Raw genomic sequence first — 14,845 nt, forward strand, 5'->3', positions numbered from 1 at the left:
GAACTAACCAGACCTACTCTCAACTCACATTTTAGTGGAAGAGACAACTTGCCAACAAACAATTGAAATTTAATGAGGTCAGTGCCATATAAGATGTGTGCACAAGGGTTTATAGGAGATGCCACACCTCATCTTCTTTATGATGTAAAGAACTAAACTGTGGGGCGCCTGGGTGGCTCAGTGGTTAAAGCCTCTGCCTTCAGCTCAGGTCATGATCCCAGGGTCCTGGGATCGAGCCCTGCATCAGAGAGCCCGCTTCCCTTCCTCTCTCTCTGCCTGCTTCTCTGCCTAATTGTGATCTCTGTCTGTCAAATAAATAAATAAAATCTTTAAAAAAAAAAAAAAACTAAACTGTGAGGAAATGGGTCCTAAGGTCTGAGTGATATTATGGTTCTCCATGCAGGAAAGAATAGGATCAAAAATAAAAGAACGTGGAGAAAGTTGAACCGTATACAATTCTCATTATTGATGATTCACAAGACTCCATACCCTAGCTGATCTCCTTTTCTCAAGATCTTGGGTTGTTTCCCTTTAAACCAAGATCTCTGGTATTCCCCATTCTTGAGAGTTAGCTTATACAGTCAATTTGTTCCACTTGTCTACTTGCTACAATACTCCATGTGGAAACAAATGCTTGGCTTCTGTGTGAATTGAAAATGACTGAACACACTTTGCTTGTTAAAATGGCATAGGCCATCTAGTAGTCTGGTGAGGGACCTCTCTGCAGAGAGCTGTCTTTCCTTAAGATGGGTGATTCTTGAGAATTTTCTTGTTTGATCCAGATACTCTGTGTCTCAAATCTTCAGTGGGCACAGAGGTTTCTACAAGGGAAGGATCGGCAGCCAGAACAATTTGGAGGAAGATCTGCCATAGAATACCCTTGCTGAGGTACTTCTAGAGGAGCAACCTTTGGGGTTAGGAGTCAGTAATTGGGTGCCCACAAAACACCCTGCCACTTGGACTAAACATATGTCTTGCTGTCAAAGAGGAGAAAGAAATGTACCCTCCAAGCCAGAAAAGTAAAAAATGAAAAACATGATTATGGTCGTGGAAGAAGTCTGTGAAGATTGGAGGAAAGGAGATACAGCAGCTAGAAGAGTGGGAAAGGGCCTCTCCCTAGAAGGAATTACATTGCCGTTTTCAAACATTTATCCAGGATCCTGTATTCACTCTGAGGAATATGCAAGTCCCATCTTCAGGAAGCTTAGAGTCAAACTGGAGAGACAACTTTGTACACTAATGCTAATCATTATAGCCAGAATGGGAAAAGAGACTACTGAAGAGAAAGAAAAAAATAATTCTACTTAGAGACACTTACCTCTGAAAGAAATGCAAGTAATGCCAGTGGAAACAAAAGGAGAACTGGTTAACTTAAAAAATTAAAAAAAAAAAAAAAAAAAAGGCGAGTTGGGAACTCCGCAGCACTGGGTTCCAGCCATTTCCTGTGGGCAGGTCACTATGCCTGGAACCATGCAGTCAGTGAGGGTTGCCCTGGTTGGAGGCCTCAATGTTTAGCATCTTTTATAGGTTCCTTGGGATAGCATCAACCACAAAATTTCAAAAGTAAATTTTAATGACATTCAAGGGAAAAAAAAGGACGAAGAAGACCAGTATGGTGCAAAGCCTCTAGTACAAACATGTGTGGAGCCCAGGGAACTTGCTGCAGTTTCTCTGCACACAGAAATAGCCTGGTGCTCATTAAAAGTGACTCTAGCCCAGGGCTCAAGGGAACAAATGCATTTGAGCAAATATAGAAAGGCTGAGACCTTTCTTCTCCTGGGAAGTCATGAAATAAACAATGATTTTTGGCCAGTCCTCTTAAACCATGTGCACCCAAGGGGTTCTGCTCCTCCAATAAAGATGCCTCAGAACTGCCTTGTGGGCCAGACCCCTAACATCTGCAACCCCCAGGTAGAAAGCATCTTTGTTTAGACACCATGCTTGCTTGCTTTTTTGATATGCAGATATTTAAACAATAAACAGGAAAAAGCCATTCCTATAGTTCCAAATAAGGCAAAGATAATTAGGGATTGGCTATAGACCACCAACTTTGTTAAAAACCTGATAAAAGGGGTCAGAGAATAGCCCCGCTGTCACCCCCATCCCACTTTGCTGAAAGCATTACCCAACTGCCTCTCTAGAAGTGGGGCTGTGGCCTGCTGGCAAAACCTCAAGAGGATTTGTTCCACTCAATAACCTGCCTTTAGATTGACAGCAGAAAGCAGTAAAGTAATACCTGAATATTGACTGACAATGCATTTGGTGAAGATAGAGGGCTGAGGGAAACCCTGTAACCAGTCCCAGCACTTGCTGTGTAGCAGTGTTCATCTTACTAAAGAATCAGACTATGCTGCAACTCAGAGGAAAAGTATCCCCCATTTCAGCAGACCTGCTGTACCATTTCTGCTTATTCACAGTAAAAAAAAAACACTATTTTCAAGATTGTATGAAATGCATAAGTGAAAACTATTTTAAAACAATTTTGAATAAAAAGGTGAAGATTGAATACTCATTTTAAATGATTTTAATTTTATGAATATTATGTTCCAACTTGAAGAATATTGCACAATGTTTGTATATCACAATTGTTATTTTTCTCACTATAGTGAGATTTTGATAAACATGGTTGACTTTGGAAATAACACAAAGAGAATGTCTTAATTGGCTAAATAATTTCAATAACCTGTGAAGAACTGAAAGCAAGGTATTACATTCATACAAAAGACAAGTAGATACCCATAAATTCACTTGGCTGTAGTGAAAAATAATAAACTTCTCATGTACTTAATAAAACTTAAAGGAGACAAAATTGAGAATGCTGTGAAAATACAATGTAACTCCAAAATTTTTCAATGCACACTTTTGCTTTTAAAAATCCTTTCAACTGCAAGACTTTTAAGAATATCTCTACCACACTGTAAGCCTCTTATTTTGGAGAAGCTGACATCTAATGTTTTTTAAACAAAATCTAAATAGATACAATCTGCCCTGTTAAAAATAACAAAATCTATGAATGTTAAGGTAAAATTACCCAGATAACATAAATGAAAAAATAACACCAAAAAATAAATGCATTACAAAATGGCACCAATAAATATTTCTATTCAGACTTACTAATCTATAGCATTTTGCATTTTCCCCATGTAACAAACACAGTTGTTAATATGTAGTTATGGAGTAGATGTTGAAAATTTAAGACAATAAAATATTAGTGTTCACTAAACAAAGTTAGTTCCATTAAATTCTCCCCAATATTTATGAATTTATCACAATAACTTTTATTGTTTTTCCTCTTTGCCTTCTAATTAATATTTTTAGCAGGGGGATAGCACGGGAGTCCAAAAGGGGATATATGCTTCAGGGACCAGTTGTGTTATTCTTTTTTCTTAACTTCCATTTTGCATTTTTGTTATTTTTAGAACTGTTGCTCATCAAATTCATGAATATGTCCAACTTTTGCCATGTTTTTTCTTCATTTCCAGGAAATTCAACCACAACATAAGGAGAAAGGACATAAACATATTACATTGTCTGATCCAACATTTACTCTTGCTCTGCCACTGATTTTTAGAACTTGTGAATTATTTCAGTAGTGCTGGTGTCTTTTTCTAATGCTTAAGCTAGATACTCCATCATGAAATTTTTTGTTTGGTTGTTCTAAGAGACAATCAATTCTTCACATTTTGTGAACATTCTAGGCATCTAACATCTGGAAAATGTATCCACTGTCTTCATCAAACCTTGAAATTTTATGAAATCCTTGAAAGACATCTCTGCAGAAGGTACCTCAAAAAATACTCTCTTATCAAAAAGAAAGGGGTAAATAATGGATTAGTTCAATTGTACCTTAAACTGGAATCATTTCAGAAAATAGAATTATTCCATTCAAAACTGATTCCCTTTCAGTTTGGATGAATTGGAGATTTTACTTATAATAAGAGGTACAGAAATTATATGAGTCTAGGATGGTACCAGGATTGCACATGGAGGCAGTTTCTTTAATTGGATGGGGATACTGGGATGGGACTATTTATGATCTTGTTTGTTTATTCATTGGATAAGGATACAGCTATCTGGTATTTTCACTTTTCTGTTAATTTTTAACATTCTTTTCTTTCAAAACAATTTTTTATTCTTTATTAATTTTACTCATCTGTCGCTCAGATTCCATTTGAGTTTAAAAGGAGGACTTAATCCCAGCATGAAGAGAAAAAAGCCCAGCATCCATCTAAGTGCCTCAGATTGCACCGCCATCCTTATTCTACGTTGCCAGTACCAAATTCCATTATAAATTCAAGAGAAATAAAAACTTCAGATCCAAATAGACATAAATCACTTATAATATCTTAAAATCAAGAAGTAAAGTCTTATCCTCTAGCCTTTTCACTATTCATGTAATAAAATTCCCACAAGTTGAGAAAAAGCTATTTGCTTTAAATGCTTATTTGTGATACATCAGAATATTTTGCCATCAGAAGTATAAACGTTGGCAAATAGGGAACTTAACTGTGTGTCAAAAAAAGATAACGATTACAAGATAAAAACCCTTCTCTACTTGAAAATGTCATTACAGTTCAGAAACATTTTCAGAAAACAAAACTCATAGCAACAACTTTTTAAATCTTCACACATACACACTCTAGTTTTCTTAATCATTAATCAAAAGCCCTGAAGGATATGTGATACATTGGCTATCATTCAAGCTAGGACAAGCCTACTGTAGCATTTCTTTCACTTAAAAAAAATCAAACTAATTTGCCATAAAACATAGTTATTTAATTTATAATATTTACCAAATATGACTGCTAATTCTACAAAGTATAACTTACAACCTTCCAAAGTTACATAGGGGAGGATATCCAATTAATTTTTCTATTCCAGAGACTCAGTGTGGACTTGCCTCTATGGGTTTGTAACGTGGATACAAGCTGTCAACTGGAGAAATGGGCCAACACTGTTACTTGCATGGTTTTCAGTTATGTGTGGGACACTCAGAAGCATTTTCTTTAATCTCGGTAAAGTTCCATCATATATGATTTCTGCATTCAGAAACTGACATGTCAACTCTTCATTTATCTTTAAAGTTATCTTTATAAAGACCTTATTGAAAACGTGTTCACAATAGCAAAGTCTTTTTTAAAAACCTGTATTATTAGGGTTTCAAGTAGACTTTAGATGCACATTTTCATATAAGCTTAAATTCAACAGCAGCTCTGACATTGAGATTTGAGTAATGCATATTGTGCTTTTATCTTTAAAGAATATGTTCTGTAACCTGCATGCCATTATGAAAATCTATCCAAATCCTGTCTATCAAGGAAAAAAAAATGTTATCCATCATGGGATTCCTCTTACCATTTTTTTTTTTAAAGATGCAGATATTACCTAGGTCAGTTTTATTTTTCGGGCTTTCATTTGAGCAGATTGTAAGAAATATCTTGATATCACAGTCCTTATTATATAAGTCCTTTACATATAAGCAATAATGCACACAAAAATGTAATTGAACTCTCAGTCAAGCTATTCCCATAAACCTACTAGTTAAACTTATATATCTCCTTTTATTAACTTGTTCCATATGAAATTCAATTTATCCAGGGGTTTTGGCACAGAACAATAGATAGGCTTTACGTATTTAAAACTGGTTTTATATATTTAAAATTAAGCTCTTCAATTAATGCTATTTATTACTGTTGAACCATGATCAGAATCACAGTATTGTACAAGCAATAATAATACCTCTTCTAGAATCTCTTGCTTCTGTTTTATCTCTTGAATTTACCCTGGGAAATATGTAGAGTGTTGTACTTTCTTTTCCTTCAGAAATAAAATGGTGATGAAGGAAAATAATGATAGGTTCCCGTTTTGAATGCACCAGTACTGATACTTGGAAGAAATGACAGTGTCCTCTACAGATATATGTGCCATAGACTACAAAAAAGGAAACACTTTAGGAAAAAAATTACATTACAAAGTGTATTATAAAAATAAATTACATAACATGTGCCCATGGACCTGAAAGCTTTGCAAAAGGAAGAGAAATTTATTTTGACACAAATATTGAATAGCTCTTGCTACCTAGTTTTATATTATCAGCAATGCCATTTTCAGCTTTTACATTATTATATCCTCAAAAAAAAAAAAAATCACTGGAAGTAGAAAATTATTTCCAGTAGTGATCAGTAGCATGGAGGACCTTAGTGATGATGGAGGGCTGTAGAAATACTACTCATTCAACAAGGATTCAGAGGAAGTACACACACCCAGTATGTGCTTGGTTTACCATTTCATCTGGAGTTCATACGTAACTGGTGAATGACGATGCTTTCTATAAAGAAAAGAAAGATACAGCATTTTCAATTAAACTGAAAAATCAGTAGTTTATGTGAGGATCAACACCACATCATTTCAGTAAAAGACTGTAGATGTTAAACAACAAAACAAACAAAAACAGGTACATGAGCCCAATAGCTTCCCCTGCAGTTCTTTACTGTTCTTGGGTAATTTCTTTATATTGGCATATGTGTTTTAGCTCCAAAATTCTTAAAGTCTTTTAGGCATTATGTTTAATATTCTAATAATATTAGGTGGATTTTACCCAAGGAAATAACTGAACACGAAGACATTAGTTACTATATATAAGTCCCATACTGGGAAATCAGAATATTTTCTAGAAGTAACTCTATTCTTCCAGCCATACTCTTTTTAATCTGAGCAATATTCACGTTTTTAATTTCTTTTTTTATGTTTGTGGATTTGAGTTTTAATAAGGAAATATTCATTATTCTTTAGAAGACACTAAACATGATTTACATTTGTCTTGAGCTGCTGCTTCTTGCAAAATTATGTATATGCCTTTTCAAAAAGATTTTATTAATTATTTGAGGTAGAGTAAGAGAGAGAGCACAAACAGGATGGAGGGACAGAGGAGGGGGGAGATGCAGGTTCCATGCTGAGCAGGGAGCCCAAGGTGAGACTGGATCCCAGAACCCTGCGATCATGACCTGAGCCCAAGGCAGATGCTTAACTGACTGAGCCACCCAGGCGCCCCTTATGTATATGCTTTTAAACCTAAATTCATTATTATAAAAGTAAAAAAAAAAAAAAGAAAGAAAGAAAATAGATTGAGATAGTACCAGCCCTGTTATTATGGGTGTGTGATATTTGTATTTATTTGATTGATTTTGCTTTTACCTTACTCTTTATGCTTTCATGAAAATATATCATTTTCTTTTCATTCTTTCAATCAAGGACTACTTACTGAGGCTCTCCTACATGCCCATCACTGTGCTAGACATGGAAATACATAAGTGATCAAAATGAGAGTGTCCTACCATTGTTGAAATTATAAAGAACAAAGTAAAGAAATAACTAAGCTTCAAATAGTTTTTTCACCTGAAAAATGTATTACCTCCCTGACAATATGTGGCAGTGTTGTAAGTATAGAAGCTAATGTGAGGGTTTATCAATAATGTGAGGAAATTTCTGCCAATTATTTTCACTTTAATTTCAAGTAATTAATATTTACATTTTATTTTTACTTAAGTAGTTAACATCTAAATAAACATTGATTAAAGCATATTATGTCACAGACCTATAGATTTGTGCTAATTATGTACAGTGGATGATCATTTGTCAAAGTTTTCTTAATTTGGTTTTATTAACTTTACTTCAGTTCATACTGACCAGTAGGTGGCGATATTTCCATTCCTTCTCTCGACCTTTTGATTTGAATTTGGGATAAAACAGCAAAGCAAAGTAAAATGAAATACATGAAGGTTTTATATACTTAACAAAACTTAGCTCTGAAGGCTTTGTAATGCTTCTAAGACATACATATGATTTTTTTTAATTTAAAAAATTTTTTTATTAACATATAATGTATTATTAGCCCCAGGAGTACAGGTCTATGAATCGCCAGGTTTACACACTTCACAGCACTCACCATAGCACATACCTTCCACAGTATCCATAACCCAACCACCCTCTCCCTACCCCGCTACCCCCGGCAACAAACATGATTTTTGACAATAATACAAACCCTTAAAAATCGTCTCATTTTTCTCATTGGAAAATTGTTAGAGCTCTTAAATTTTTTCAATGCCTAAAAATATATCAAAATCTTCAGGCAAAAACTGAAGACACGAGTTAAAATATTTTGTAGTTAAAAATCAGGATCTAAGATTCAAATGCAGTTTCCCACTCAACACTTTCTTTTTTAAAATTTCATTAATAGTTTTCAAAGAACCAAAAGACATGGATCTCAAGTCTTCCTAATAGAATTCAAGTATCTTCCCCATTTTCCTTCCTTAAGAAAGCATAGAGAACTAAAATTTAAAAGAATAAATTCCTGGGGTGCCTGGGTGGCTGTTAATTGTCTGACTCTTGATCTCAGAGTTGTGTGTTGGCTACTAAAAAAAAAAAAAAAAAAAAAAAAAAAAAAAAAGAGTGAAATCCAGAATTGTTCTTACCCTAGATGTAATTCAGAATGGGCATGCATTTGTTTCCTTACCACAAAGTGAGGGTTTTACAGATCATCTCTGAAGTGCCTTGCAATGCTAACATTTTGTGTTACTACTCTCACCTTGAGTGTGTAAATCTCTAAATTCCTAGAGTTGCCTTAATCTGAACATGTTTGCAATCTTCATAATCATGATAGCTTTTCAGAATTAGAATTTTCGGAATTCAGAATTTTCAGTAATTGGGGCCATACATAGAAGAAACAGTATCTTGTGAACTATTCATTTTATTATTATTATTATTATATTTAAATTAGCAAATTTGGAATCCTACATGATACATATATACATGTATGTATATATATATAAATGCTATTAACCAGATTGCATTATCTGATTATAATAAAGATTTATTAATTTGAGAGAGAGAGAGAGAGAGCACAAGCTGGCAGAGGGGCAGAGGGAGAGGAACAGATTCTGAGCCCAGAGCCCGACTGAGGGCTGGATTCCAGGACCCTGAGATCATGACCTGAGTTGAAGTCAGATGCTTAACCCACCGAGCCACCCACATGCCCCTAATCAGATTGCATTGTTAAGAAGATTGTCTGAGGGGCGCCTGGGTGGCTCAGTGGGTTAAAGCCTCTGCCTTCAGCTCAGGTCGTGATCCCAGGGTCCTGGGATCGAGCCCCGCATCGGGCTCTCTGCACAGCAGGGAGCCTGCTCCCCCTTCTCTCTCTCTCTGCCTGCCTCTCTGCCTGCTTGTGATCTCTGTCTGTCAAATAAATAAATAAAATCTATAAAAAAAAAAAAAGAAGATTGTCTGAAAAATACTTGACAATGTTAACAGCTTATTTTATTCTACTTTAATAATAAAAGAGTGTATTTCAGGGGGCACCTAGGTGGCTCAGTTGGTTAAGCGTCTGCGGTCAGCTCCTGTCATGATACCAGGGTCCTCAGATAGAGCCCTGCATCAGGCGGGAAGTCTGCTTCTCCCTCCCTCTCTCCCTTTGTGCACTCTCTCTCTCAAATAAATAAATCTTAAAAAAAAAAAAGAGGGTATTTCATATTTATATACATAAACTTTATTTAAAGGAATACAATTAAACCCAAGTTATTTTGTTTTATACACATGGAGACATAGTTCATCTCATTTCCAGAGACAGAAAAGATCTATATGATACAAGATCTACTTTAATTGAAACTTATTAAATATATTTATGAAATCTATGCTTGTTTATTATCTATGTTTTCCCCAAATCTGAAAACTGAGTCAGAAAAGAATCACCCTGCCAATACACAAAATTATGAGAGATAAAAAATGTTGCTGCACGTTATTAGATTTTGAGGTGACTCATTACACAGCAAAACTATCTGATGCATACAGAGTCATTGGTTGCTGGCAAAAAAATAAAATAAAATAAAATGCTTCAGGGATTATGACATTAATTAAGTTTTTGTTTTTCTTTCTTTTGTTCTTTTTAAGGACAGAGTTTCCAAGTTTCTCCCTGGCATTTTTTTAAATGGTTTAATACAATAAAAGAATGTTATAAATTTTACTGAAGTTACAAAGTCAGTGAGCAAATCCTACTCCTTTTCTTACGCTGTCTTCATTTCATCTCAGAGGAAGACCCAAATATAGGTCATATGGGGCCCCTAAAGTAACCTGAGTAAAATCAGGTGTAATTCTGTATAAAACTTTTCTCTTCTTACAGTTACTCTTTTTCTGACATTAGTAATTTGTAGCATATATAACAGGCAGGTTGAGAACAAAGCCCATTGTTATTTCCACCTCTATCAACAAACTCAAAATAGCAAAGCACTTAAGTTTAGGGCCCTCTATCTGCAAACATTTAAGAACATCTTTTCTTTTTTCCTAATTGGAAGAAGGAAGAAAACTCTAAATCTTAATCATCATACACACACAGGGACATTGGATTTTTTATGTATTTTTGACATTAACAGTTTAACAAAAATTCTTATACTTTCCTCTATATGTTCCTCTCAAGTGTTATCTCGATATTTTCTCCTTAAGAAACTTTGGGTAACACATTAATTATTTGGGATTATGACATTATTGTGAAATGATGTTTCAGAATAATATGAATTCATTCTTTAGTACACCAGCTATTAGATAATGGTCCACAGAAAGGAAATTTAACATCTTATCAGTTCCTAATTATACTTGACTTCTGACCTTACTCTTTATCCTCCTTGGGTGGTAACCCAAAACTACTGGCCAGCCAGATGACTTGAGATCCAGTGTTGTATATGCAAGCTGGGATTTGGGGAAAAATTTGGGGGAGACTCTCAAGTGCTAGAGTGTGGCAACATGGCAACAAATTGCAAGTCTGATTCCTCTCAGGAGGGCTCCTTGGCTGTGGAGTAGGAAAGATGTACTCCCTGGAAAGTCAGTGCCTTCCTCCCAAACAATATTTATGTTTATACTCTGTCAAACTCTCTGCAAGGGGACACTTGAGCTCTGAATTGTAAAAATCTATTCTAGTAAATGAGACAAGAGCGCTTTGATAGCCTTTAGGTTCACACACCAGAGACTAAGAGAGTCGAAGATCAATTTATAGTAGGATTTTACCTCTGCAAAGGAGGGCTGCTTCATCCACAGGAAACTGCATGCCAAATTACCACAGAAAACATTTTCTCTTGGATTTTACATCAGTTTGGCTGGCTTATGACCTGCTTCCCATGGTCCGTGGCTCCCTACACCCCATGGGCTCTGCCTGAGAGGCAATGAACAGGCTTAGGGCTGTGCTGTTTTTCCTCTCCACTAGCTACTAAACCCCTGCTTTACTATATTATTCACAGAGTGATTTATTCACCTGTAAAAATGTCTAGACCTTTTAGAAAGAAGTAGGAATGCCTAGGTATTGTGTACTTTTAAGGTTCTCATTTGAATAAACTGCTTCGGTATTCAGTCCTGTTATTATCACATTCAGAAATTAATCAGAGTTCTGATAAAACATCTGTTTTAAATAGGAAGTCCAATAAACTTCCTCTGTTGAATTGGACTTGTATTCCCTCTTTTGGATTCAGCTCAGCTAATTAAAAATACTTCCGCTAATCAGTTCTGTCATTTGCTTCAGGAAACTTTTGAACCAGATGATATACACTCTCTTGGGGTTTCTCAACCTTCTAATAGTTTATTTGCTTCCTTCCAAAACATTTCCCACTCCATCATCTGCCCAGATCATCCCCTTACTTCTCCACATTGCAGGAATTGCCAATAATCAGTTCTGACTGGGAACTACTTTTTTAGGCAAGCTAATCCTTATCTCTCAAATAGTTTAGTTTCCAGATACAATCAAATTGGAAACAATTATCCCACAGATGACATTAACTATAAATAGGAATTCAACGGTTGAAAAATAGTTAAGTATTTGAGTCAAGAATGCTTGGGATCTACTCTTTGGACACAGATGCTAAGTGCCTAGGGTTGATCTCAGTCTATGGCTGGCCACAGAATCACATGGAAAGTAACATTGTATGTGAAAGTTGGGAAGGGCCTGGCCTGATGCTTTTTAGATAAGAACAACAATATTCATCAAAGTGCTGTTATGAAAACTTTGACACATATAGTTTCCACGTAGATATCTTAATATCTCAAAATCCTTTGGCAGTATTATTCTGGCCCAGTGCGTGTGGGTATTTTAGTCTATATATGAATACGTACTTCGCTCACCTGAGGTTGTTTCATCATATGAAATAATGAATCATATACAGAAAACCTGGCATCATCATTAGTAAGATGGTTAGACATCTCTAAGCCTTGGGGTGCTCCTGTTTTGTTCTTGGTCTTTTGTTTTCATCTTTAATAGTAGAGATAATTATCTTGACCTCTAAAGTCTGGTTCAGCTGTTACCAGCCCTTGATTTTGTAATTCTGACCATCATGGATGCACAACATTAGCACATGTAGAGAGGACAAAATTACATTTACCAGATAAGCTATTATTTACTGGTCTTAGGGAAAGTGTTACAGTAGAATGTTTTAGGTTGCTTGCTTAATAGTGAAGCCTATCATCTGAATATAAGGAAGAATGCCAGAATCATAAAAGGTTACAACCAAATGCTAAACCATAAGCCAAAGTAAGACGATTTGCCAAAGGTCATATACCTTACTCTGGTCTCCTGGTTTTCAGTTTCAGCTTAGGTATGTAGGCCATTGTTCAGCAATCTACTTTCTCTGGATAGTCCCCTTACTATTGATCTTAAATCTGAATCCTGCTTTTTGGCGGTGTGGTTTGGTTTTTTTGGTTATTTATTTATTTATTTATTTAAGATTTTATTTATTTTTTTGACAGAGAGAGAGAGAGATGGCAAGAGAGGGAACACAAGTAGGGGAAGTGAGAGAGGGAGAAGCAGACTCTCTGGCTGAGCAGGAGCCCGATGAGGGGCTAGATCCAAGGACCGTGTGATCATGACCCAAGGCAAAGGCAGATGCCTAATGACTGAGCCACCCCGTGCCCCTGTTGTTTGGTTTTTTAAAACAAGAGCTTCTCCTGACTTATTCTTTTTTAAAGACTGTATTTATTTGAGAGAGAGAGAGACTGTGAGTGGGGTGGGGTGCTGCAGAGACAAAGAATCTCAAGCAAACTCTGCACTGAGCATGAAGTTCAATGCAGGGCTCAATCTCTGAGATCCTTGAGATCATGATTTGAGCCAAAATCAGGAGTCGGACATTTAGCCGACTGAGCCACCCAGGGGCCCCCTGACCTATTTTAGAAATTCCTTTAAGAACTTGAAAAGCCTGACAAATCACTTGAAATTTTCTCTCTCCAGAAGTGTCTTTCATGTTCGTCTGGGGGAATTAGAGAGGGTGAGGAAAGAGCTATTCAGAATTCATTCAGGTATGTTTGTATGTCACAGAAAGCTCTCAGTTCCCCTTAGCTTTCCACATGTGCGATGACTTGTGACATCTCCTCAGTCCAGGATCCCTGGCTGTTCTGCACATATTATGGACCGATAGTACATTTGATGGGAAAGATGAAACTTATGCTATCCAGAATGGCAATACATGAATTTCCTCTCATTTTACCATCTCTTTATTTCCATGTTCCCACACATGATTTGTCATGACCCTCCACATCATTCTCACAGGTTTGAGTTGCAGACAAACGGAGGAAGTGAGAAGTTAGAATATTTCTTTATTCTACAGCATCGAACCATCGTCCAACTTCTGGTTTTCTTTCTCTACAGTGAGTGCCAAGTTTTTTACAGCAGCACACAAGCTTTAAACCCCAGGTTTGATTATGAAATAATGGCTTGTCTAGTAGAAGCAAGGTTTTTAAAAGAAATTTTGAACAGAGACAGATACAACCACCAGAAGGAAAAGTAGGGAGAAGGGACAAAGTGAACAAGTCAAGGAAATGTGGCCTGGCCTGGTATGTAAGCCATTCAGTCCACATGGGGGTTAGGAGTCCAGGCAAGGAAAAGGGAAGGGGAGAGATGCTCAAAGAGCAGGGAGGGAGAGAGCTCAGTCACAGAGAGCCTCAACGACCATATGGAGGAGTTGGTGCTATGTTCTGTAGGTAATGAGGAAACTTTGGAAGGTACTCAGATAGAGGAGTGACACAATCAACTTGAACTTTGGAAAACAAAATGAAAAATGAATCTGAGAGTTTTGAGGCTGAGATTATGAGACCAGTCAGCGGGCGTGTTGAACTAATCCAGATGAGAAGTAATTAAAACCTCAACTCAGTCAGTAAGCAAGGGAAATGGAGATGTGGGTTCAGCGTTAAGGGGTTAGACTATGAGACTTGTTCGATGAGTTGACTTGACAGGTGAGGGAGGAGGAGAAGCCTAAAATGACTACCAAGCTTCTTTCTTGGTGATTGGGTGGATCAGGATAACCCCTGCTGAGATACAGGGGTAAGAGGAGGGGAAGAGGAGGGTTGGAGGAAGTGTTGAGAATTGGTTTTAGATAAGTTAAGTTGGAGATACACAGTACAAAGTTGGATATGCATTTGGAGATAGAAGGTTGGTAGCCATCAACATATGGGTGATAACTGAAGCCATAAGAGTGCATAAAATGACCAGAATGAGCAAGTAGTGTAGGTAAATGGTAGAGAGGAGGGGAACAGTGACCCTTAGGTTTTATGCATAAAATAAGGAGTCAACAAGGGAGACCAAGTGGAATGTCAGAGAGGTCAAAGGAAAACCAAAAGAGATTAGATGTCATAGTCACCCTTACCAGAGACCCAAGGTTTATTATTCCAGGAAAAAAGAAAACAAAAAACAAAAAACCTGACCTAAGCAGTACTAGACCTAAACATACGAATGGAGAGCATAGACTGAATGCAGGGGAATAAAAAAATTTGTACATTTTATCATGATATTCTCCATCCCACTTCCTTTGATCTATTCCCAGAATAC

General features: G+C 36.5%; 1 protein-coding gene across 1 annotated transcript in view; it reads right to left on the bottom strand.

The window, feature by feature from the left end:
• Nucleotides 1-2,506: 2,506 nt before the first annotated feature.
• Nucleotides 2,507-14,845, bottom strand: part of FILIP1 (filamin A interacting protein 1) — a 235,154-nt gene continuing 222,815 nt past the window's right edge. The window contains exon 8 of the mRNA XM_047732373.1: nucleotides 2,507-6,328. Coding sequence (XP_047588329.1) covers nucleotides 6,288-6,328 — 41 coding nt within the window. The 3' untranslated portion in view covers nucleotides 2,507-6,287. The remainder of the gene's footprint in view (nucleotides 6,329-14,845) is intronic.

This window comes from Lutra lutra, chromosome 6 (assembly GCF_902655055.1).
Source record: "Lutra lutra chromosome 6, mLutLut1.2, whole genome shotgun sequence".
Taxonomy (NCBI): Eukaryota; Metazoa; Chordata; class Mammalia; order Carnivora; family Mustelidae; genus Lutra; species Lutra lutra.